Genomic DNA, 24,027 nt, shown 5'->3' with positions numbered 1-24,027 from the left:
TAAACGTACAACAAATACTTCCATACAATAATTTATTGACATCTATACACGAGCAAAGATTTGCTAATATCCGAGAATACTTGTGCAGTGATCGGATTTTTCCTTAGCAACCATAGCAACAGATCGACACTCATTTGTACAAAGTGATCCTAACAACAATATACCAAATTGGTAAAGATGCTCTTTGTAATTTTCTACAGAGTTATATACACACCAGACATCTAAATGACAACTTGCCAATTTGGTTGACCAGGCGATGCGTGGTGTGAACCAGAGTAACATATACATTCAACACTGATGCAGAGGCACGACTAATCTCAGGCGATACTTTTAATCGTGCCCTGCCTGGTTGTCAACTAACTCTCTAACATTTCTTAGACGCCTTCGACGGAGATACAGGCCAACCAGATACAAGATGAATGAGAGAGCGAAGGCAGAGTAATCAAACACATCTATGATGTTCCTACGACCTGTTGAACACAGTCGGAGTAAATTGCTCGGAATGAGAATTAAATACTTCACATGAATAACAAATAAAGAGAATAACAGAATGATTGCTCCAGAAATATTAAGCAACTAAAGAAGTGGATGATCAATGCCTTCTCCAATATCTCCATGCCTCTTGAAGATTGGAACCCAAGAAACTTTAACAACATATATGAAGGCATGCCATGCCGTTAAAAGGTAATTGTAATGGCGGCCTATGCTTTTGTGGTGAAAATTATTTGTAAAGAAAGTTGCAATCTAAGCATTATTAAAGTCGGTATTATTTGAAACCAAAAGTGAAAAGTGCGAAAAAGTTGAGTGGGAGTGTTTGTTGCTTATAGCTTTTGACTTAAATCGGCTAATTTGAGCAATTAAAAAGCACAAACTATAAATCAAACTATAAGCTGATAAATGCTTATTTTAAGCGTTTGTAAATATGCCTTAAATTCCACCCCATCATCTTATTTTTCCAAATTTGGATGGTAGGAGTACTGCATCCCAGGCTGAAAATTCGTGAAGACTAAAGAATGCAGCTTGGCTTATACATCTTAATGTTTTTCTTCAGAAACAATTCACTATGTAGTCCGAGGGGAGTACCTATTCGGAGGAAATCAAAGGGGACGAAAGAGTAGAGTATTCCAAGGAACAACTGCAAAATAGAGAAAATCCAAAATTGACATTAGCAAAAGAGACAATGAATCGACAACCAAAAGCCATCAAATCCAGAGCAGATAAGTATCCATTATACAAGGAGCTGACAGAACATATGCATCAAATTTTAGAAAAATAACACGGAAAAATGTTTAGATAACCGCAAATTCCTGTCTGCACGTTAGAAGATGTTGTATATGAATTTACCATCCAGTTGCTGTCCTCTGAATAGAATTTTTCTAATTAGACTTTCCAGGTATATTATCATTTTGAGGAATCCTATATGAGCCTCAGAATTTTCCTAATATGCTGTCTACAGGATAATTATCCAAGCATACATCTCATTAGATATAGGAAACTCATGGCTATTATGGTATTGGCCAAAAAGCCGTTTACAGAGTTGAAGTCATTTCCATATTTCTGAACGTCCCCTGGTCATTAGTGGGCAGCCTAACTTTCAGTTGATAATCATTAGGTTTATTTCACGCGGGAACATCATAATTGAAAAATGCAACTAAGATGCCACATGACTGCCACTCTTACCACTTGAAAATCCGATTCTTGTGTTATCGCATGATTCCCATCAAGTATGAGAGATAAACATAAAATATGTTGCTTGTCTCGAAAGTTACATAAATTTTAATAAAACAAATCTTCAAGAAACACATGCGAATCGAGGCATTACAGCTCATACAAATTTACAAACTAACTACTGCAAGTAATATAAATCAACAAATAGTATTTTTTCAAACCACATGGCCAGCGAAACATAAGAATGATACTTACAGCAAATTGCAGAAAAACTGACATGTTATAAACATGGTAGAAGTCTAACCTAAAGAGTACTGTAATATAGATAGAAAGTATCATCAATGAGACAATTATAAACCAGCAAAAAATTCACAATAGTGCATAATTTAATAGTTCAAATAGACGCATTGCTAACATGATCCTTTTATGTGATTAAACATTCATGACCCTATGTATATCCACGGAGAGTTAAAATTTAGTTGTGGCGCATTGAGTTCCTGGTTGTAAATCTAGCGAATATTTACATCTCCAATTTTCATTTATTTGTATCCAATAAACACCTTAAAACAGGGGAAGCAAACAGAAGTTTGGCGAAATAAATAAGAAACACCAATCCATCATGGGGAAGCAGTGAACTGCCACTTTATCTACATGCCCCAGCAAAATGTGAATATGAACCACTACAAGACTTTGACTAAGATAAATTTGACTGAGTGTCTGAATTAACATTGACTTATATAGTGTCAGATCTAATTGCATTGAAAAGTATTCACTTCTTTTTTCAGAGATTTCAAATTGGAAACAATAGTGTTGGTGGAGCACCATGCTCTTGCAAACAAGAAAAGCTTATCAAGTTATGCTTAATGATTTGATGAAGGCTATTAATGAGAATCAATGTTCAAAACATCAAGAATTGTAGTTACAGTGAGAATCTATCTGCAAATGCGAATGAATGGGGATTGCATTCGGATATTCACAAACTATTGGCATCTTAACTTCGAAACGATGAAGCAAACATCTTAATTTGAATACGAAAAAGCAGATGATTTTTGTGATGCAAAGCGAGTCTCAGCAACAACAAAGAAATTTCTACATAGAAGTCAATCCCTGAATAGCTAGATAATACATGGACAAATGCATCTAAGGAAAAGCGCCATTGAGAAAACAAAAGCCAATATGAGTGCATCATATGCTAACATCAACTGTTAATTTTCTCTTACTAGAAGATTTTGCAGGACAAGAAGAGCCACAAAAAGTTCTGGCAGGAAAATACTTCCTAACATCCCCCATTAATGTCATTCAAAGAGAGTAATACTTGGGGAAAAAAAAAACACAACCTCAAAACAACAACGATAAGATTCTTTCCACTTCTTCTACCGATTGCTTCTGCTTGAAGAGAGAATTTTCTAGAAGCAATTGACTAACAAGAACCACTAATTATATAGGACAAAATATTGACCACCGAAACAGTATGGTCTTGTAGAAGAAACATACATGAAAATGATTCATGAAAGAGAGGTCAGTATTTCCTTCCCTTTCTATTTTCCCCAACAGTTAGATGAACTTAACTGCAATTACTCGCATCTCATGGAGATAAACGCCAGGCCTGTCAGGATTCAGCATCTCATAGCACATTCTCTTTATGTACAATGGAATAGCAAGAAATTTCTGTCAAAACAGATGGAAAAGAGAAGTCAAAGATCTCATATAGGATTGCATAGTATGAGGTTTAATAAAAAATCTATGACATCAAGATTATCGTTGATCATGTGAAAGCTGAAAAAACTCCTTCCTGTTGGAGGAGGCAGGGGGGTTTAGTTACATTCTACTGTAGAGACAACTTCAATACAATGCTTTTGTTTACCAAAACGATCAAGGCCTGACTCATTAATTCAGCGTCAACACAAAGGATTGTGGGACACTGTTAAAGGTTGTATAGAGCAAATTTCAGAACAGCAATAACCACAGTATGTGCCAATTCATTAGTGGTTATGGAATAGCACGTAATATCTTTTAAGTATGATATAAATAAACATCAACTAAGGCTGTCATCCACTTGGGTTATTGTTTCTTCACCATATTCCATTTTCTTACCTCTCAAAGAATATGTGAACTTGCTAATGACACCGATTTAAATATTATCAAAGAAGAATCCCACATTCAGAAATAAGGTTGAGCTTGTGACTATCAGCAACAATTATACATTCAATTTTTTTTAGCTTCTTCAAGGTCCTTACTTAGTCTTAAACTGATCAGGCCTAATCTGATGTAGAAATCTGAGTATAAGCAATAAATGAGAGGAAATCTAAGCACATCCTATGACATTATTATTTATAACAATGTCAACCATGCCAATGAAAAATGAGCGTCATCTTTTAATGTTTCTAGTCGTATGTAGTCCAGGTAATTTTTTATCCCAACTCATCTGATTCCACCATATCACAAGAACAGGATAAACTAAAAAGAATATGAACTAAAAGGAATCTCCACAATGCATCAACCTACCAGCATAAATCCAGAAATGCCACCGACAAATAAGCGGTTATAGCGGCCAACATTCTGTAAAACTTTAGTAGTCTCCACTTCACGTCTTTGATGCAATGATGCCTGAGGCATCAATTTAGTTATGAGCTGCGAGCACATAGGACACTTGCATGGCTGCATTGAAGTATTAAAGTTCCAGTACTGCAGAATACAGCTTCCTGTAGGAGACACAAAACAATTATGATAAAGAAAAAACAGGAAGGATAACAACAGCAACAATTTTAACAAAGCAGAAAACCAGCATTTACAGAAGGGATGTTCTGACTCTTATAATAGTATTTCTTATCAGAGCTAATTAAACCAGTAAACTTCTCGTGCAGTTCAACCAGAAAAGTGTACCAGAACTTTAATTAATCTGTGTTTCTGGAGCTAAGGAGTTGCACAAAGGATCTTAGCTCCTCCTATTCTCAATAAAAGAAGATGATGCTAGTTGAGTAAGCTATTGATTAGGTAAGGTCGAAGATGCAAATCAAAGGCCTCTAAGAATAACAAAACATAAGAATAGGTTTATTAAAGATTATCACAAACTCCTTTTGCAGACACTTTTATAATACCACACTCAAGAAAAGCAAACAGACAGACTCTCACCAGAGAAACTATTCACATTGAAGAATTAATTAAAAGTTTTGCAAAAGGAAACTGCAGGACTTTCAGAATATTTTAGTTAACAATACAGAGTGCACACCGCAGAACTTTCACAAGCCCCCCTCCGTCTCACTCACACATCTTGAATGCTCAGCCTCATTCACCAATAGTAAAACAATCTAAATTATGACTTGTTTTTTTCAAAATCTTTCTGAGGATATTACACATGCAGACGCCATTACCAAGCTCTGTTTGATCATAAAGGCACATAATGAGAACAGCCCTTAAACAGATACTTAAAAATCTTAACAGCAAAAATTAAGTCTTGTCATTTTTTTTTTACAACCCAAATAAGAAAAATCTCACCGCAGTACCAGTGACCACAAGGCGCCCGGCACGGAACGTCAAAACCCCCGAAGCAAATAGGGCATACGTCATCAGTGGGTGGCTCCTCCATCAACGCCCTTCTCCTCTCCCCCTCACCAGACGTCGTCGGGGTTGACGTCGGATCGGCCTCACCATCTGCAGTTCCCGCAACTGTTTCTCTCTCGATAGAGGCCTCCGTTTCCTCCGTGGCCGGCGCTTCTCCTCCCCCACTCGTCTCCCCGACGCGGAGATCATCGGCTTCCGGATTCGGATTGATATCCCGGCTGCCAGAGAAGAAAATCCAGGATTTCATTTTTCCCTGACGAAAATTTACTTCTCATTTGTCGGTGAATTTGAATGAAACGGTGTGATCATATTCGCAATGTGCGTGCATTGATTGTGACGAACACGAGGGTTTCACGAATCTTCGCAAGGCATTATTTACATAATTCTTGTCATTACTTCACGAGGGTAGAAAAGCAATTTAGTATAATTTGGGGGTATAACTCAAGTTTCAAGCAACCTCAGCTAATTCAATTTCTTTTTTAATTATTAATATCACATATTAAAATAATATTTTATCTACTGAAACTCATTTATATTATTTTTTATGAACAAATGGCAGCCCAATGTTCTGGCCTTGGATTTTAATAAAAAGGACAATCAAAACTCCTTTGATAAGTTAATCATATTTATCCAATCCATTTATAGATCTTTTTTAGGTTAAAATATTTTTTTTGTTAATGAATTATATATTCACTTTTATACGAGTCATTTGGTTAGAATATATTCGTTCATTATAATAAAACAGTTGAGAATAAATATAAAATTCTATTTAGTATTTTTGTTAATATTAATAAATTTTAACTAACATTTATTTCTGACATAAAAACAAATATTGATAATACTAAACTAATTTTTCAATCATTAAAACTATATATATATATATATATATATATACATATATATATATACACGTCAAGGAGGGAGAGTGTAGTTATCCCTTAATAAAACCATCAACTATCTTTTTTTCCTTGATTTAGATTATCGTTTGAACACTGATTCAATCGATCAAAACCATCAAAGTGGTCTTAAGATCGTCAAAATGATGAAAGACGAAACTTTATCGAAATAATTACATATATTCGTGATATTATTATATATAAATCTTTATAATTTCAAAAATTATATTTAATATTCATAAAATTTAATTTCCTTTAAGAGACAAATCATTTTATGTCAATATTAAATAAAAGTTCGCTAATATTATTAAAAGAATTTGATAATAAGTTATATTTACATTCAACTGATTATTTAAAAATCAAATAAATCTTTTTAACGATCAAATTAGGCTTGCACATGTTCACACAGTATATGTAATGAAAATATCATCACCTTTTATAAGATTAATTGAGTGGAAAAGATTTGTTTTGAAATATATGAGCAATAGCAACAGAATGGGCCAAAATTCTACTATTTACATTAAACTTACAACCTCAGCACCAGCTAATTGCAATTCATACATCTAGATACAAGTCAAATGTTAAAAACTAGCTAAGGTGGGGTGGCAAATCTAAAGCAGCCCTTACGACCGAGCAGCGATGCAGCCGGCCGCTCAACCATCCCAAGTTTGCATGGCTGCAAAACGTCTTGCGCGATATCTGAGCACGTATCTGTACCCCATACCAATGAAAAAGAGACTGATGACTAGCACGCTTGCACCCACATCGAACGTTCTCTGGATCCCGAGACCACCTGTGTGGAAAGCAACAACGTTCGCTCAGAGCGACAACTCCCACTTACGTCCGCTAGCCCAGATGTTGGTTTTGGGTATATGGAGTGTCGTAACCAGTAGAAATTACAGTGAAAAAAGTTGAATGTGAAGGAAATGTACCGGTAGGTATGAACTCGTATTCCCCTCTTTCGTAGATCAAGGCCAGAAACAACTGCAAGTGACAGAAATGGAAAACCGGCATCAGCACTCCTCGGATGGAAAGAGGTGTCATGCATGAAACAACACTATCTGCAGCATTATGTATTTGCGACCTTTATAAAGTAAGAAACCTATGCCCAACTACCTTAAGTATAAGCAAAACAGGTCGTACAAGGAAAACAGAAGACAAAAACAAGCAAAGTAGTGCTACGATTCAATCAAACCACAGCCAGCAATCAATCTTACCCCAAGAAGGCGCATAATGTAGTAGGTGCATCTCAAGCCATCAGGATCTATTAGGACTCTAAATACCCTCCCCATGAACAGTGGCAATGCTAGTAATCTCTGCCAAATATGAGCCCAAATCATCATCACATCCATGCACTACAATACACTGTTCCTAAACTTATAAGAAAGAAAGGATCGCAGAAGTCAAAGATAGAATTTTAAATACATAAGCCTAACGTATTTACATGGAAAGCGCCAAGCAGTCCGCTGATGTAGAGGCCATTATACTGGTGGACCTTTTTAAGGACCTCAACAATATCATCTGGCGGTTGGATGAGCTGAGACGTTTCTGGTTTCAAGTTAACTATCCGGCAAGAGCACAAGGGACACTTGCATGGTTTAATCGATGATCGGAACAACCAGAACTGCAAGATGCAGCTCGCTGAAAAATAGACAGAGACATATTATTAGAACAGAAAAAACCATAACAGAATCACTACAAGTGAAGTTGAAACTATTGCGTTCTCAAATTATCAATACAAACACCTCAAATTCACACAGCTGCATCTAAAATCACCTACACACCCATCCTAAAATGAAAGATGTGGAGAAAGTACATGATAGCAAGTAAGACATCTAAAATCACCTACAGACTCATAATGAAAGATGTGGAGAAAATACATGATAACAAGTAAGACATCGTCGTTACGTCCATGAACCATAAGGTAGCAAGACGAGCAGACTCGTGGCTGGGGGCTCGGGGAACAGACAACTTCGAGAAAGTTTTCAAGCAAGACATGGTAGTAGGCGATCCATTAAACTTGCATAGAGAGCAATTCCAGTAACAGAACCGGAAAAAACTCAAACCAAGCTCCAAACAACGATGCGAGAAGTTGACTAAAATCCCATGAATTGGTTGCTAGGAACAAGAAACTAATACATTGATTTTGTCAATCGAATTTATAACCCCATCATTGAAATTCAACAGAGACATGCCTAGGAGGACTTCATTAACTGATCAATCATTAGTCCAACAATAAAAACCTGAAAGTTAACGTAAATACAAGAAACAATGGAAGGCCCAGAAGAAGATTCTTGGAAACAACTCTAAGCCAAAATCTTCACATATATGTATATTATGACAAGAAAAGGCATGAAAGATTGAGAGCCTCCAAAGAAGAAGTGAAGCAACAAGAACTTGCCACAGAACCAGTGACCACAATTCGATCTGCAGGGGATGATGAACCTGTCAAAGCAGATGGGGCACACATCATCAACCGGAGGGATATCTTTGTTGAACCCTCCAACTCTATCATCAATCTCCTCCTCAATCCCATTTCCACTCCCACCTCCCACATGCTCTTCTTCATCATTAGAGTTGTCATCTTCCATCTCCGGATGAAATCTTTTTCCACAAAGAATGTCATTTTCCATTTTCATTTCCATCTCTTGATGGGCTTTTCTTGAAACAAGATTCTGGGTTGCTCTCCCCTCATTCCCAAGCAAAACCATTACTATGATCTTGTTGTGTTTTCTTTCTCTTTGCTTCTCCCACACAAACAAACAGAGCTGAAATTCCAACCGACCAAGGAAGAGTAAAGAAGAGATCAAAAATTAATGTGGGATTGATGCGTGATTTGTCAGTTAGCGACTGAAGGCGGCAATTCACCGCAGAATGGTTTCCACTAATGGAGCAACGGTGCTGACACGTTGCATACTATGGAATTTTGGTCCCACGTGAGTTGAGATTTTTCTTTCTCTTAATTGTTCGGATAGGATCACTAGATACTCGCATTCTTTCTATTTTTAATGTTATCTTTTCTTTTTTTTTTGTTTCAAAAACAAAGATATTGTTGTTTGGTTTCTATAAGACTATATCATTTGCCAATTTTTTGGATAATTCTAATTTGGTTTGATTTTTTTTCATTTTAAATAAATTGTATAATGAGTGAATAATATTCATTTATGTAAGCAATACATAATTTGAAATAGGTCAATCACTTTTTTTTGCAATTTGTTGAATTTGAGTTAAATTAGGACTTAAAAAGTATTATGTCAAATGATCAAGCAGTGTTTTTCACAGTATGATTGTATAATTTTAGTCTCCTTTCTTATATGTTATACGATGGATCATGTTGTGCAACATTTTTATGTTCTCCAATTACGATAATTTTAATATTCTTTTTAATAATTGAACTAAAGACGTAAAAAATTATAAAATTAAGGATCAAAATTATAGCACAAAATTATATAAGACCAAAAATAAATGATGTTTTATCCAACAATTAACTCTCATTACGTACGTTATCCTTGGGTTTCATTCAAATTTTGCATGGAATTGCACAAAGAATAATTTTTTTACTATGAGTTATAATTTTATATTTTGTTTATTTCTTTGATAATTACATCAATCCAACATCATATTTTTCTATTTTTGTTACAATAACATTCATCGAGCATCAAATTTTTTAAAAGTCTTTTTAAGTTTTTTAAGAATTAAAATTTCAACAAGAATAACATTGTCCATCCAAGGATTAATTATGCCACATATCAAAAGTGTATCCAGAGTTTCTCAAATAGGGTATTTATATAGTATTAAGTCTTAAAGTAGCTTGATTTAATTTATCCAAAAGAATAACTTGACATTTTTGGCATACAAAGTTGTAATGAAAAATACCACCAGTTTTATACATTGGTAAATACCAGTTACCACATGCTTGTTCCCATCAGCCTAAGGATTTTACACTTTGGAAAATCTAATCCCCTGAAGAAAAATAATATTGACAATAAACAAACACAACATTTTCCCCCCAAGAAGAAACCTTCTAAAACCAATATGACATCAACTACGAACCTCATTTTCTGAGGTTGACCATGAAGGTAGAACTCTTCCACCACTACCCTGATCAACTTCACTAACTTCGACATCAAATAAGTTGTCATCAAAGTTTATATCCTCAAATTGGTCGTCGATAACAACACATGCATGATCAGTTGAATTGGATGTTTGGCTCTGCTTCTTAGTTAACCTTTTCTTGGTCCGGCCAGTGCTCTCAGTGAAGTCATCCTCATTGGAGCCGTTAGTGGCATGTCTTCTCCTCTTTGAATCGGTGCTATCGTTGCTGCTGCTGCTGTTTTTGTCTTTGTAATAGTCCCGGATTGTAGCTTCGATGGTTTCCAGTATACGATCTCCATATTTGGTAATCTTTGCCCTGAAACGATTGTATTGTCAGCTAAGATGTCTGATGGATGTTGGAAGGTTATAAGTTTGAAGATTTCATATGAGGCTCTCAAATGACTTACTTGCCGATACCATTAATCTCGAGAAGTTCGTCTTTATTTCTGGGTATTCTCTTACTGATCTGCTGTAATGTAGCATTTCTAAGCAGGACGAGACAAACAGCAAGAAAGTTAAGTCATTGCAGAATTCCCAAATGTAATGAAACTTTGAGAATAAAAGTTAATCAAGTCGATGAAGTATGAGAAATAAGAGATTAATCATACCCAAAAATGTGATATGCCATCACCCCTTCTCCAGCTTCCTTGACAAGAACAGTTCTAAGCATTCGCAATGACGAATATAGTTTGGCTGAAAGGTTCTGTGTGGGCAGGAACGAGAAAGTAAATAGTTGCACATCTACTTGAGGATGGTTTTCAATTAAACCACCAATGTAAAAACGGGCTGACTAAAAACTCATGAATGTACCAAATCCACTTCAGAGTGCGGTTGTTGGGCTGGTTCAGCCATCTGTGCAGGGTTTTGCTTTTGTGATGTTAGTGAGCCTTTTGCTGGAGTGGCTTCCGACCGACCTGATTTAGATGCTTTAACAGAAGAAGGGAATCTGAGGGTAATTTCCAAAAAAAGGTGGGGTCAGTATAATTCAAGACAGAGCCAAAAGGCAAATCAATACGAGAGGAACCACCTGTTTCAAATCACAACAATGATGAATAATTGTTGATGAAAGAACTGTGACAAGGTTGTTCTACAGAATGACATAACAGGAATAGTTGTCATTTTGGCTTATTACATGAAAATTAATCAGATGAAACAAATACAGAAACTCGTGGAAGAAGCTAATGGACGACAACCATCTATAGGCAACTAGGTATGCAGAGCACAGACTCCCTGCAGAAAGTTCGGCAAACTAAATAATGGCTTGCAATTAGAAATGTCACTAGAAGTTTATCTTACTGGCCCATCGAAGATGTATAAGCAACTACATAGGTGAACAAGTATCTGACTTGCTAACGGCATGTGACACTTGATTTTGTGGCAAAAAGACTCACACCAAAAGGAAGAGCAATTGCATCTTATAATTCTAAAACAACATAACCTTAATTTAATAATCTGGCCACCAGCGAAGAGATTGTAAGCCTTGGATTCATTCACCTGAGATAAAAGGCCATGCGAAAAGGGAACTCTTAAATACAGAAATATAGATATAAAAGATGAGACTCATGAGAGGTAGAGAGAAAGGGAAAGGAGAGAGACAGAAACAAAGAGAGTGAGAGATGTAAAGGCAATCTATTCCAAGAGACAGAGCTTCAAGAAAAAAACTTTTATACCTTCACCACTGATGATACTGATCCATATATGTCACTCTTCTTTACATCCTCAACAAGAATGTCTTCAATGACCAGATGACGGAGTACACGAGATGCTTCACCCTTGGCCAAATGTTTTCCAGCTGCATGCAAACTCAAAGTCTCATGCCTGTGTTTCTTGACCTGAGGTTTTAATGATAACAGCGTCAAATAAATTGCCTAAGACATGACAAAGATATGAAAACACTTCAGATCATCAGGACATACGAATTGGCTTAAGGAGCCTCTGTAGACCTCCAAGAGATGGGCAGTCGAAAACTGCTGTCTTGTTATCTTTACCAATTCAACCTGTATAGAGCATATCGCATATTGTTTTGTTCAAACTGTAAATAGACCGAACTGACATCATACATCCAATAAAATATTAAAAAAAGAATCAGAAAGTGATGAAGAACTGCAAATGTATATGCTATGTGATAGAAAGATAAGACAGCCTAAAAATGAAATCAAATCAGAAATCCTAACCAGTTGCTTGGCTATCTCAGTCACATCTTTCTCCACACAGCTTTGATTCTTCAAACAATTATCACATGTTTTCTGGCAGTTTAGAGAATCAAATTTTTCTCCAAAATGAATCAGCTGTAGGAGACGTCGACAATCAATATCATTTTCACAGTAGCTAACCTGAGAATCATTTGTTAAAAGATGTTAGCAATCTAGTAATAGTAATTCTAACAGGATGACGACAAAATACTCTGTAATACCATCCTTAGGAGATTCTCAGTGTTTGTCTCCAATAACCTCCCTGAGGGTGCCGTACTTCCACGATTATATCCAGATGCAAAGGGAGTTTGCTCACCTTGACTAATCATATGCTTTACACGAATCTGAAGAGAGAGAATATCCAAGTTCAAAGAGTGGCATTTGTCAGAACATGAATGTGTGCAAGAAATGCAGATAACTATCTTCACACAAACTAGGAAATGCCCACACTGAAAGAATAGAACAAAGAAAATTTTTATTGAAGGATGGAGAAAATAGCTTCCAGTTTTTGAACTCACGTAATCACTATAACTGTAGTACAGAACACAGGATGAAGGCTGACCATCCCTACCTGCACGGCCACACTCCTAAACAACAGAAGGTAATGCCAAACCATATTAGGGATACATCACAATCATCGTAATACAAACATTACTGAATATAACAATAGAAAAAGGAGGAACAACAATTCGCTCCACGGACTACCTGATGGTAGCCTTCAATGGATTTTGGAAGAGAATGGTGAATGACAAACCGAACATCAGGCTTATTGATACCTAAAATCACTGATGTCAGTACAAGTCAGTTATAAGCTCAAAGGCAAACGAGTAGCAAATTGTACCCATCCCGAATGCTACTGTTGCACATATTATGTTGATCTCATCCTTGCTCCACTGTTTCTGAATCATTGCACGCTGAGCAGAGTCCATGCTGCCATGGTAAAAGGCTGCTTTGTGTCCAAATTCCTGAAAAATGCATAAAATCATGACACTTCCAATATATTTTAAGGGTTTATACACCGTTTAGTGTTGCACAGAAGCATGCCATAAACCCAATAAACTTTAACTAGCCAAATTATGGCATCGCAAACTGAAACAACTATACTCAGAGATGAGATACAAATCATGTGAAATCCTGCAAAGATGATTTTTTCAACACTGAACCTGAAGGATTTTAACAAAATGATAGGATTAGGCAACACAATAGAATAGCTCAAGCAGGACTATCCATACAATGCTAAAAACTCAAGTGTAGAAATCCACGTTTATTTTGCACCAACACATTATTTGGTCTGCTAAACAGATGGGACATTGTGATGATGCACATATTGAAGAAGATCAAATGCATGGTAGAATGCCAAAAACAGGTATATTTATCCATCCTACCAATTTCAACGCCATTTCCATCTCTTCCTACTGCTCTCTTAACTTAATGAAGTCAATCAACTTTTCCTTTCAATGCCCTGAACAGGTTATCAGTTTCCAAGGCAACCCATGGGAGCATAGCAACTCAATAATCCATCATTAGAGAGATTAACACAGATCAGTTTGAGATGCCAAGGAAATTGACACTAGACTAAACAATATGGTATCATTGTTCTTTAGATTGTTATTTATTCCCATGTTTAAATTTATTTAATACCAGTATGTAACCTACCAACCATGCCACCCCCACAGCCACAAAAGCAGGGCCATCTTTTAAGTTGCATCATCTAAAAATAGATGGTAATCCAAGTGCAAAAGTTAACAGTTTTCATCTTCTTTAACTTAAGATTGATGACTTTCGTACAATGAGCTTATGAGCAGAGAGATAGAAATGCTCTATAAATTTCAGAATTATTTCATACAAGACCAGTGGGGTAATTCACATTGAATCACAACTGTGTCTTTACAATCCATTGAGTCAATAGGAACATCAAAGTAAATGGACAAACCTGTAACTTTTCAGCAACTTTTTCACAATCCATTCTAGAAAGACAGTAAATGATCCCACATTCATCGAAATGATTCTCTCTGATAAATTTGTCAATATCTTCTACACACTTCTTAGTCTTGGGAACAACAGAATATCTGCAATATTTGCAGCATAAGGAATTGCAATTCAAAGTGCTATAAATCTTAATTTAGCACTTACCTTAAGTTTGGACGATTAAAACTTTGCCTAAAAACAATGCAATTAACTAGACCAAGAGCTTGCACAACATCTTCCTTTACACTCATAGTAGCAGTAGCAGTTAAGGCCAACACAGGTATAGTCGGAAACTTTTGTTTCAATATACCAAGACCCTGCGCAGATATCACAACTAATTAATAAGAATATAAGATGAACCCAATCAATTCCAAAATGTTATCATGGGAATAGAATTTGTTCGGCAAAGAGGTAAACATGTCACAAAATATATATATATAACTTCCAGATTCTTTCTGAGTCCTATAAAACATGTCAAAATTGTTGAATTACTCATAATGTACAATTCATTGACCTTGCAGTCTGACAAGGCACTTGACTCAACTATGCAGATGAATAATTACAGCTTATCGGAAAGCAATTAAACATACAGAACCTGGTAATCCGGTCTAAAATCATGTCCCCATTGGCTGACACAATGAGCTTCATCAATGACAATCCGAGCAAGAGATTCACGAGCATGTAGTCTCTCCAACTGACGCAGTAGGGCATCACTTCTGCAGACACGGACCATTGATACTTAGTCATGTAAAATAGCAAAGAAATGCCTATTGCAAATATGGTCATCATAAAGGCATAAGCTTATGTTGGGAACTCCTGTAAGTCTCTCAAAAAGTTCAGGGAAATAACCAACAAATGCAGTACTTTAAGCAGTTAATGGATATCATAATGCAGATAATAGTCCTATCCTTCTTTAGAAGAAATAGAAGTAGCTTGACTTCAGAGTGACCTATCACTCTTGCAAACCAACAACAACAGACAGAATATTTCAAAAGCAGCCAAGGAAACTGAAAAAAGCCTAGAAACTACAGCTTGCACGATTATAAACTGTGAAACGCTTCAGACATATAAAAACACAAGCTCCAGGTTTAAATTTTCAAACTACATGTGTTTTAAAGTTTTCTTATTGATCTTGGTACAAGATGTGCTCCTTGTAGAGCAACAATAACATCAAATACAACTTATATAAATCAAACTAGAAAACTCAAAGAAGGTAATAAGTAATAAAGATAGTTGTGAAAATTACTAATAGACTTCTTTAAGAAATATAATTGGGAGGAACAAATGATTCAGGGAAAACTACTATCTGCATAAGTACAGCAGATAAAATGAGGGCTTCTGGCTCAAGTTGATTTGATTCAATCAACCACTGACTATTACAAATGCTTACATTAGTACAGCTCATTGGGACCTCACATTTCCACCATATATGGCACCATAAGAATACTTCCATTCCAGACAGAACATTAAGACCTTCATTGCTTCCGGGATCCAGCAAAGCCAAGGCTCTTATGCAGAAAAGACAAAGACGAAAGAGTCTAGGGTTCGAACCAAGTATCAGAAAACTCAGTCTAGACTCTAGTAACATAGTAACAAACTATATCTGAATTATATTTTACCTTGGATAAACTTCTGATACAGAGAATATAGTGACTCATGCATATGCGAAGCCACATCCTAAAAGAAAGTAAATTCATACAATTGGAAATACAAATGCACATCATGCAACATCCTTTGAGAACAGAAGGGGGAACACTAAAACGATGCAGGCAACATATTATCTCATAATATTTCTTCTTTTAAAGAATGTCATCATTCAAGTTATGCATGCACTCAAAAACAGGCCTTGCTTTTCCATAAACACCTAACCTCCAACCACTGAAAACACTCTTAGGTGAACAGGGACCATCCCTGTAACATCTGCAGTCCCTCTATAGTAATTTTAGAATAGCAATAGCAGTTAAAGGCACAAGCACCTTATGAGTTCACAAACTTCTGGTATCTGAACATACAGGACCAAATGTCGATTTACATGATTGTAATTTGAAGATGGACTTCTAGAAAATTTGGAAACCCTCTACTTACTTAGCAACTTTCTCTGGGGTTACATACAACAGTTTGTACTTGCAGTAATCTGAATTAAGCTCCCTGAGAATCTCCTGCTGCTCTGTCCACTCCATGTTGGCGCTTAGATAAGCAGCAGGTATATTTGCCTGGTTATTGTTGGACAGAAAGAAACACATGAATATGCCCGTCACCACAAGTTAATTAAATAAAAATCAACATATCACTTAACCAATGTGACGGGAAGATTACCTGCAGTAGATGCATTATTTGATCTTGGATAAGTGAAACAAGGGGTGAAATGACTAAAGTTATCCCAGGACATACAAGGGCAGGAAGCTACAAGAAACAAGCACCCATACCACGTCAAAAAGCCAGTTTATAGAATACCAAATAAACTTAAATTACAATTGGCACATAATAGAATTCCCACTCTATACCGACTGGTAAAGTAAAGTAGACAGGTACAAAAATCAACTTAAATTCAGCTCCAGGAGAAGTATATAAGTTCTGAGAACAAACAAACTAGAAATCAGAGTAACATGATCCCAAAGATGTAATGCAGCCCGATTTTGTCAAATTTGATTCACTACATACATCTGTTTCCCTGACCTCAAGGCCACATGTAAAGAATCAATATAAGAAATGTTAGGGCCACTTATGCCATTGGGGACTCAAGACCACCATACAATGTTTCGGTTTGTATCTATAAAGAACTTCACTAGTTCACTTCTTGTAAGATAAAATAGTGCGCATGCATATCATAACTGAGTACAAATGATTGACTATCCCCTCCAAGATGAAATTAAAGTGGCTTGCTGTAGATAAAACATTACTCCTGAGTGCACAAAGTTCCAGCTGATAGTAACTACAGATGATAGCAAAGGAAAACTGTGAAAATCATCAACATGAAGCTACATGCAATTTGAATGTTGTCATTTTCAGACTGGGTCTACACAAAACTTTCTGCTGAATAGGATAATAAGGTAAATGAGAAATTAGCAATTGTAACAATGCTTGCCCAAGTAACATCCAGCTGGAGCTAAGATGAGGAAAGTTAGAGAAATAACATAGCTCAGTAATGTTCTAAAGAGAGGACAAAATCAATGCTGCAGAAAGAGATTATTTAACCTGATAAGTCAGACTTTTTCCACCTCCAGTTGGCATTAAAACAAATACATCATATCCACTCATTGTAGCATTGATCACCTCTCTCTGGTTTGGGCGGAAGGAATGGTTGCCAAACACTTTTTTGTTGTTTGTCTGAAAGTCAAATAGATTTAAAGAAAAAAAAGTAAGAATACCAAGTAGTGGTACCTGAAATAAGAGTGTATGGAATAGAAACCTCTAGCTTCTTTGTCCAAGCAAATTCTCTACTACTCCACTTTTTGTCAGTTGAACCATCTATGTAATTGATCTCAATATACTTGGGGACATATGGTTCTCTCTCTAATGGGGCAGTTGAAACACTAAACCCATCAGTGGAATAACTTGACATGGATGACGAACCCCATCTATCCAACCCGCGCAGCTCATTGTTTGCTTGGAACTGGAAATCAAGCCTTGTGGGATCAATTCTAAATGGCACTGTTGGAGGGGTCTCATACTGAAACGCCATAGGAGTTGCTGTGGATGCAGAAAATTGTGAAATCTTTCTTTCCTCATGGACTGATGTAGTGTGAAGATATATCTCAAGTTGCTGAATTTGTTTCTTCAGCTGCTGCCTAACAAGTACGGGCAAATCATAAACTATAGATGATCTCACTAACATAAATGAAAGAAAAAGAAATGCAGCATGGTATACAATTATACATAAAGACAAAGAAGAGAAAAAAGGGTTGGGCTAACATATTAAAATTGTTCTAGACATGGTAGCCCCGAATAGTTGCATAATCCTTTTCCATCTGTATGTGAAATATTCTGATTTCAAAAGCTTAAGCAGGGAAACTATTAAATCACAGAAGTAAAGGCAACAGCTAAGAGAGATAAGCAAACCTTTCTTGACGAAGGATCTCTATTTTCTCCGAACTCATCTCATCTACATTGTCTATAAGATCATTTGATATGGCTATTAGAGTATCCTTCATGGCTTGCAGGTGCCCTGAAGCTTCAGGACAAAATCCTAGCTGCAACAGTATCAGATGTCAAGTACAAGACTTGGGCAGTAAGTCTGGATCATTACATGGTATAGATTATCTAAAAGATTACCTTACAGTTGTGACTACACATCAAGGACAATTCAGGAGGCAAATTTCTTTCCTCAGCAGGAATTGGAAAATTGTCTTTATTTGTATGTGGAGTAATTGGTGGAAGTTTAGAGATTGACGGTTGAGGCGTTGACTGATAATGATCCAAAACTATCTGGTCCACATCAATATTCTGAAGAATGGAAACTTCAGTCATTTGCCAAATGTATCACTCTACTTGAGAGAATGGAAAAAGAATGAAGAAGAAGAAGTAGCGTAAATATGGCTTTCATTATTTCTTAACACAGTAAGGACAGCCAAGGTTAGGCAGCCCCCTCATCTCACGAAAATGCATTGAAAATAAACTTTTTCAAAACTCATATTTATTTGACATACTCAACAAAATACCATAAATTGTATTTCTCATTTCCTACCTACTATAAATCCTAAACCCCATAATTTTCAACAAATCATCTCACCCCCACCTATCCAAACCCTAAAAAGACATATCCCATCAATAGTCATCATTATTTTTTTCCTTAGAGGACAACTAATGCAAGCCACATCTCAGATCATATCAGATCTCTCTAAACTCATTCTTCTCACTTTATCTCCAGAAATCAATTTTTAGGAAGAGATATTCCTCTAAGGCAGCCTTATTATTACAGTATTCATCAACTTGTGATCCTAGTCCATTTTGGGTGAACTTGTTTAAAACCACTAATGTCCTACTCACGGGCACTTACCTAGTCAAAGCCGAAAATTCAAATATTTTTCATATCATAAGCCATTCTGATGAATTACCTCAAGAATGTCGTCCTCATCGATGCCATCAGTAGAAGCAGACTTGGGACCATTTGCTGCAGTTGCATGCATCTTAGATTTACTGGCAACACAATTGATGGTTTGTCTTTGCAGTCCATCTGTCATCAGTGGGTGTGAACCCTTCTGCCCAACCATAACCTGTCTAGCTTCCTCAACCTCAAAAATATGGGACGGAAAAGAGTTTCCCAAGTTCTTATTGGGTTCACTGGTTTTTACATCACCTCCACTGAATCTTTCATAGTTCTGATTAGATTCTGCAACTGTGCTTTTCAAAACGGATGAGCATTTTTTAGTTGTTCGTCTTGAAATCTGAGATATGAATGCATTTACATCCTTGGATAGAGGAAGACTTTTTCCAGGTTTGGTATAATTTCTGGAAGATAACTGAAGGCTTGAGAGAAGCTGCCAAGCCTGCCGAGATTTTTACATATTCCACATCATTTGATGGATTGAAGAATTATGAATTCAAGTAAAAATGGATATCAATTAAGCTTAAGAGCAGATTGCTTCGACTTAAGATACTATATACAGAGATGAGGTTGCTTGGTGGTAAGATGAGATATTCCTGTCTATCAATAGCTCACTGAATGTAACAAGAGAAAAAGTGAACAGAAGGCAAACAAAGAGCCAACATAAGACAGCCAAGATACATCTGACTCGCAGACTAACAAAAAGAGAGAATAGAAGGGAAAAATAACAAGAAGCATAAGAGATAAGCAATCCTGTGGGTATTTCAACAAGTATTTAGCAAGGTAATACAGAACCTAGGGGATAGGGAGAACATTCCAGTTGCTATGTTAGACAAACAGAACGGAAAGCATGAATGTTTGATCCTTAGGTATTATATAATTGTTTTTTCAGCTTTATTTCCTTGATTTAGAGTTAAGCTCCACATGAGTTTTATATGGAAAAAACATATTATTTCTGCAGTGGTGCTGTGCAGGACTCTGCCCGCAGAGTATGGTACATCTCATCTCCCAACCTAGGAAAGGCTTTGGCACACGGTCACAAAGGTGAACTTACAAAGATTCGCCTTTAAGGGCCAATCAAAAGTGCTTTATGTCATAAACTACCTGTAAAACACGAAGAGTATTGACCCTTAGCGGTAAAAACTACGGATAAGCGAATACTATTCCCTTATCTGAACTCACAATCTAGAAGCTGTCAGCTTGAAGCAATTGACCCTTATACTAGGCAACAGCCAATAAAAAAGTTTAGCAGCATATGAAAAAGAAATAATTATAATGTGAAAATGGCAAAAGTATCTAGTCGAAGCGCATAGACAAACCAGAAAAGATATTAGCATGCTGATGCAATTGATACTTCACCTTTTCAAGTTGTGTGTTGTGCATTTTAGCTCCCTGAACTTGACAAACCATAGACCTGGATATAAGGAGGACAGTGTAAAGTAAAGGATAGAGAGGTACTACAATATGGTAATCCATAAATCAGATTAGATGATTTTTCAATTAACATGAGCATATTCAAATTCTCAATTGTTTAGTCTGAACATGAGACCTAATGAAGAGATGTTTCAGAAAACACAATCTATCTACAAAGAGAAGCACAAAACTATACTCAGTACTTGCTAGGAAAATACTCCATGGCAAGTATATTAATAGTCCCAAACAAGTTTTTACAGTGGGGTGAAAAAATCTCAACAGAAAGCTTTAGTCTATGACAACTTCCAAACAATGAAAGATGATAAAAACAAACTATAGATATTTGCATATAAAACATGCAAGGGATGCTCTACTTTTTCATCCTCAAAATTACTAGTTGCAGGATACCTTGCAGCCATAGCTCCATCAATTTGAGGTTTTTGAGTTGACAAAGAGAAGAGGAAGTTTGAACTCAAGAATTTATCTTGGCTCAAGAAGTTATTCTGCGCATTTGCGTGTTCTGACCAATTCACTTTATGCAATTTGTGGCTAGATTTCAAATCGCCATTCAAGTTGCTTCCCCTACATACACAAGCAAGTTTCTTCAACAAAATTTGAAGGAAAATATGTAGGATGGAATGAAAACAAATGGAAAAGGAACTGAAAGGTTAGCTCCAGTGTCCTTGCCTGGCATGCATTTCCTTCATCATTAGATAACATATTCCTCTTGTTTTCCTGTGTTATCTGTGTTGTCAGAAACCCCAACGCATTTACCTAGGTGTGCACTACAATAAAGAACACAGCTCGGTAAGGATCCAAGAAACAAAGCATGCGTTGTCAAAAGCAAGGACACCATCAAACAGTGAGCAGTTGAAAAGGGAACATGAGACTGAAATATACGAGATAAGACAAGAAAAATTAGCCAAGAAACAATTAAGGAACACAGCAGCACTTGCCATGGGTGGTCTAATTTGATTTTGCCTTCTTGCACCCAGAAAGCTACAATTTCAGATATATAGATTCATAGTGGGCAGGTAAAATATCAAGATGCAAGTAGAAAGGATATACAAGTTATTCCTATTGTCAAACACAGTTTAGTCCAAAGGTATTGTTTAAGTTCAACTCCTAGGCCTATCAGAGCACAGACTTGCCAGTGCTAACATTAGCATCTTGAACTGTAATAGCCAGCATTCCTCCTAAATGGGGAGTAGTCAGTGTGAAGTGGTCTTCCCAACAGAGCAGCTAAAACTGTCATCAAAGCACAGTAGGAACCACGTGATCAAATGAATTTGGCAATAGCTATGTCAAATAATGTGGCAAATCATGTGTGCCAACAGTTTGCACAAGTAATGCAATGTCGTCGTCATCCTCAGTAGTGGTCTGTGGAAGCACAACAAATCTCAAATGGATTAAGACTTCTAAAGCGTGTTTTCTTCAGATATTTTTAATAACAATCGGGAATATCCAGCTAAGGATGTGAAGATCAAATGTAGTCTGTGATATAACTAATTTAATCTAAAAAGAAACTACATTGAGTTTCTTTGTTAGAATATTAAAGTCATAAACCCATTCCCCAATGGTTGTATCAGCACCAACCAGCTTTCTCAGTCAATCCGCACTTAGAATTCTTCTCCGCTGAAATAACAATCGATTTTATACTCAAAAATATCTTCCTTGCTCCTGATAGTAACTAATTTCATGCCATTTATTTTTTCTTGTGATTTCTTTACGTACTAAGCAAAAAACAAAAAATGCATTTACTCGCTTTTAATCAGGACTTCTCGGCCAAAAATCGCCAGACTTTGCCCGATACCTAATGAAAAGAATTTCTCCAGAAACTTGTATACTGCTCTTCACATTCATTGTACCCAAACATACAGTCAAGTTATTTGAACAAAAAAATAAATAACTAACCTTTTTGTACATGGATTACCCGTAGTTTATCACAGCACCATCGAACATGAGACTCCAAACTACTCGGCACCCGAATTTGAATTTTTTAACTTAGTTATGTGATTAGTGGTTAGGAGGTGTATTTCTGTATAAGCAAAGATGTGTGTGTGTGTGTGTCTGTGTGAAATGGGGTGATAAAGAAAAGAGGAGGAGCTTCAAACCAAGGCGGGCTTCGAATGGCGGGATAATATGAATGGATGCAAATATTTAGGGCTGACCCGCCCGAATTTGATTTGTCGGGTTATATGGGTCTTCCCTTTCCCCGGGTCCATTTTTGAGCATCGGGTACGGTGGGGCCCGGCAACTACCTACCCAATACGACGAAAGCTAATCCTGAACAAGAAATAATTACTCCACCATTCTCTAAAATTAAAAAATAAATAAACTAATTACACCTCGTTCCATAAAAAATTTATAATTATATATACTCTGTAATTTAAAAATTATATCTAAAATCACAAACATTTATTTTTTATCGAAAAAATAGATTAATCAATTGATCCGAATTCAGTGAATTTACATATATTATTAAAAAAAATTGAATGAAAATTCATATTTACCTCGAATTGACTTTTTATTCATTTATTGAACAAATCTTTTTTAACCAAACTACTTTTATAAAATGTGAAGTTATATTTCTCCACATGTATTAGCGTGTTAATATGTATAATATTAATTTAATTATAAAATATTTATTTGACATGTATAATTAGCAATAAGTTAATTGGACTAAATATGGATTTTCATTCGTTTTTTAGCTAATATCAATCTATTTAATAAATTTTAACTAAAGGGTGAATCTATTTGTTGAACGAAAACAAACTTCGTGAATAAAAAAAAAATTCAAATCACATGAAATTTGCGATGATTACACCAATTGGAGTGTTGAATAAAAAATTATGAGTGTGTCGATGATAACACGTGACCCGATTCGTACTATACATTTGTGTCCTATAAATATTTTATAAGTGAATTATTTAAGGTAATATGTGTATTTATTGCATTCACTTTTTAGCTTATAGATTGCATATTTCTACTTCGATCAAAACTAACTTGAATGTTGAAGGGTCTTATATGGAGACGAATTCGACTAGTCTTGTTTATTCCTCACGACCCATTTACAGTTTGGGCCGGATACGTGGCGAGCTTGGACTTGCCCATGAAAGTCACATATTTCGATCTAGATTAAGACTATGTTTGTTTGGCTTCATGTAAAATCACCATATCCTGTATTTTT

At 36.1% G+C, this 24,027-nt stretch overlaps 3 protein-coding genes across 4 annotated transcripts; all 3 read right to left on the bottom strand.

Annotated features, from left to right (window-relative positions):
• Nucleotides 1-5,633, bottom strand: LOC105169123 (uncharacterized). Its single transcript, XM_011089425.3, has 5 exons — nt 5,164-5,633; nt 4,174-4,370; nt 3,238-3,336; nt 1,084-1,135; nt 1-470 (listed from the first exon to the last, which is right to left on the bottom strand). The coding sequence occupies exons 1-5, from the start codon at nt 5,474-5,476 to the stop codon at nt 331-333; spliced, it is 801 nt and encodes a 266-aa protein (XP_011087727.1). The 5' UTR covers nt 5,477-5,633; the 3' UTR covers nt 1-330.
• A 940-nt stretch (nt 5,634-6,573) lies between these two features.
• Nucleotides 6,574-8,424, bottom strand: LOC105169122 (uncharacterized). Its single transcript, XM_088883144.1, has 5 exons — nt 8,006-8,424; nt 7,570-7,766; nt 7,343-7,441; nt 7,058-7,109; nt 6,574-6,918 (listed from the first exon to the last, which is right to left on the bottom strand). The coding sequence occupies exons 1-5, from the start codon at nt 8,121-8,123 to the stop codon at nt 6,779-6,781; spliced, it is 606 nt and encodes a 201-aa protein (XP_088739270.1). The 5' UTR covers nt 8,124-8,424; the 3' UTR covers nt 6,574-6,778.
• Nucleotides 8,425-9,985: 1,561 nt separating this feature from the next.
• On the bottom strand, nt 9,986-22,974 carry RECQ4A (DNA helicase (RECQl4A)). 2 transcript variants are annotated; one of them, XM_088884272.1, is made up of 27 exons: nt 22,752-22,974; nt 21,999-22,085; nt 21,525-21,622; nt 21,246-21,419; nt 20,784-20,838; nt 19,435-19,866; nt 18,653-18,823; nt 18,440-18,570; nt 17,790-18,168; nt 17,576-17,707; nt 16,697-16,783; nt 16,466-16,593; nt 14,976-15,096; nt 14,546-14,697; nt 14,346-14,481; nt 13,254-13,377; nt 13,118-13,188; nt 12,931-12,999; nt 12,634-12,756; nt 12,395-12,553; nt 12,137-12,217; nt 11,891-12,052; nt 11,659-11,714; nt 11,031-11,166; nt 10,829-10,923; nt 10,628-10,705; nt 9,986-10,536 (listed from the first exon to the last, which is right to left on the bottom strand). In XM_088884272.1, the coding sequence occupies exons 3-27, from the start codon at nt 21,545-21,547 to the stop codon at nt 10,167-10,169; spliced, it is 3,645 nt and encodes a 1,214-aa protein (XP_088740398.1). In that variant the 5' UTR covers nt 21,548-21,622; nt 21,999-22,085; nt 22,752-22,974; the 3' UTR covers nt 9,986-10,166. The 2 variants fall into 2 exon arrangements, with proteins under 2 accessions (XP_088740398.1, XP_088740397.1); XM_088884271.1 differs by lacking the exon at nt 21,999-22,085.
• Between the last annotated feature and the right edge of the window lie 1,053 nt (nt 22,975-24,027).

The sequence above is a fragment of the Sesamum indicum genome, linkage group LG8 (assembly GCF_026168435.1).
Source record: "Sesamum indicum cultivar Baizhima isolate 11 linkage group LG8, ASM2616843v1, whole genome shotgun sequence".
Classification (NCBI taxonomy): Eukaryota; Viridiplantae; Streptophyta; class Magnoliopsida; order Lamiales; family Pedaliaceae; genus Sesamum; species Sesamum indicum.
This window is presented reverse-complemented; position numbering and strand designations above follow the sequence as displayed.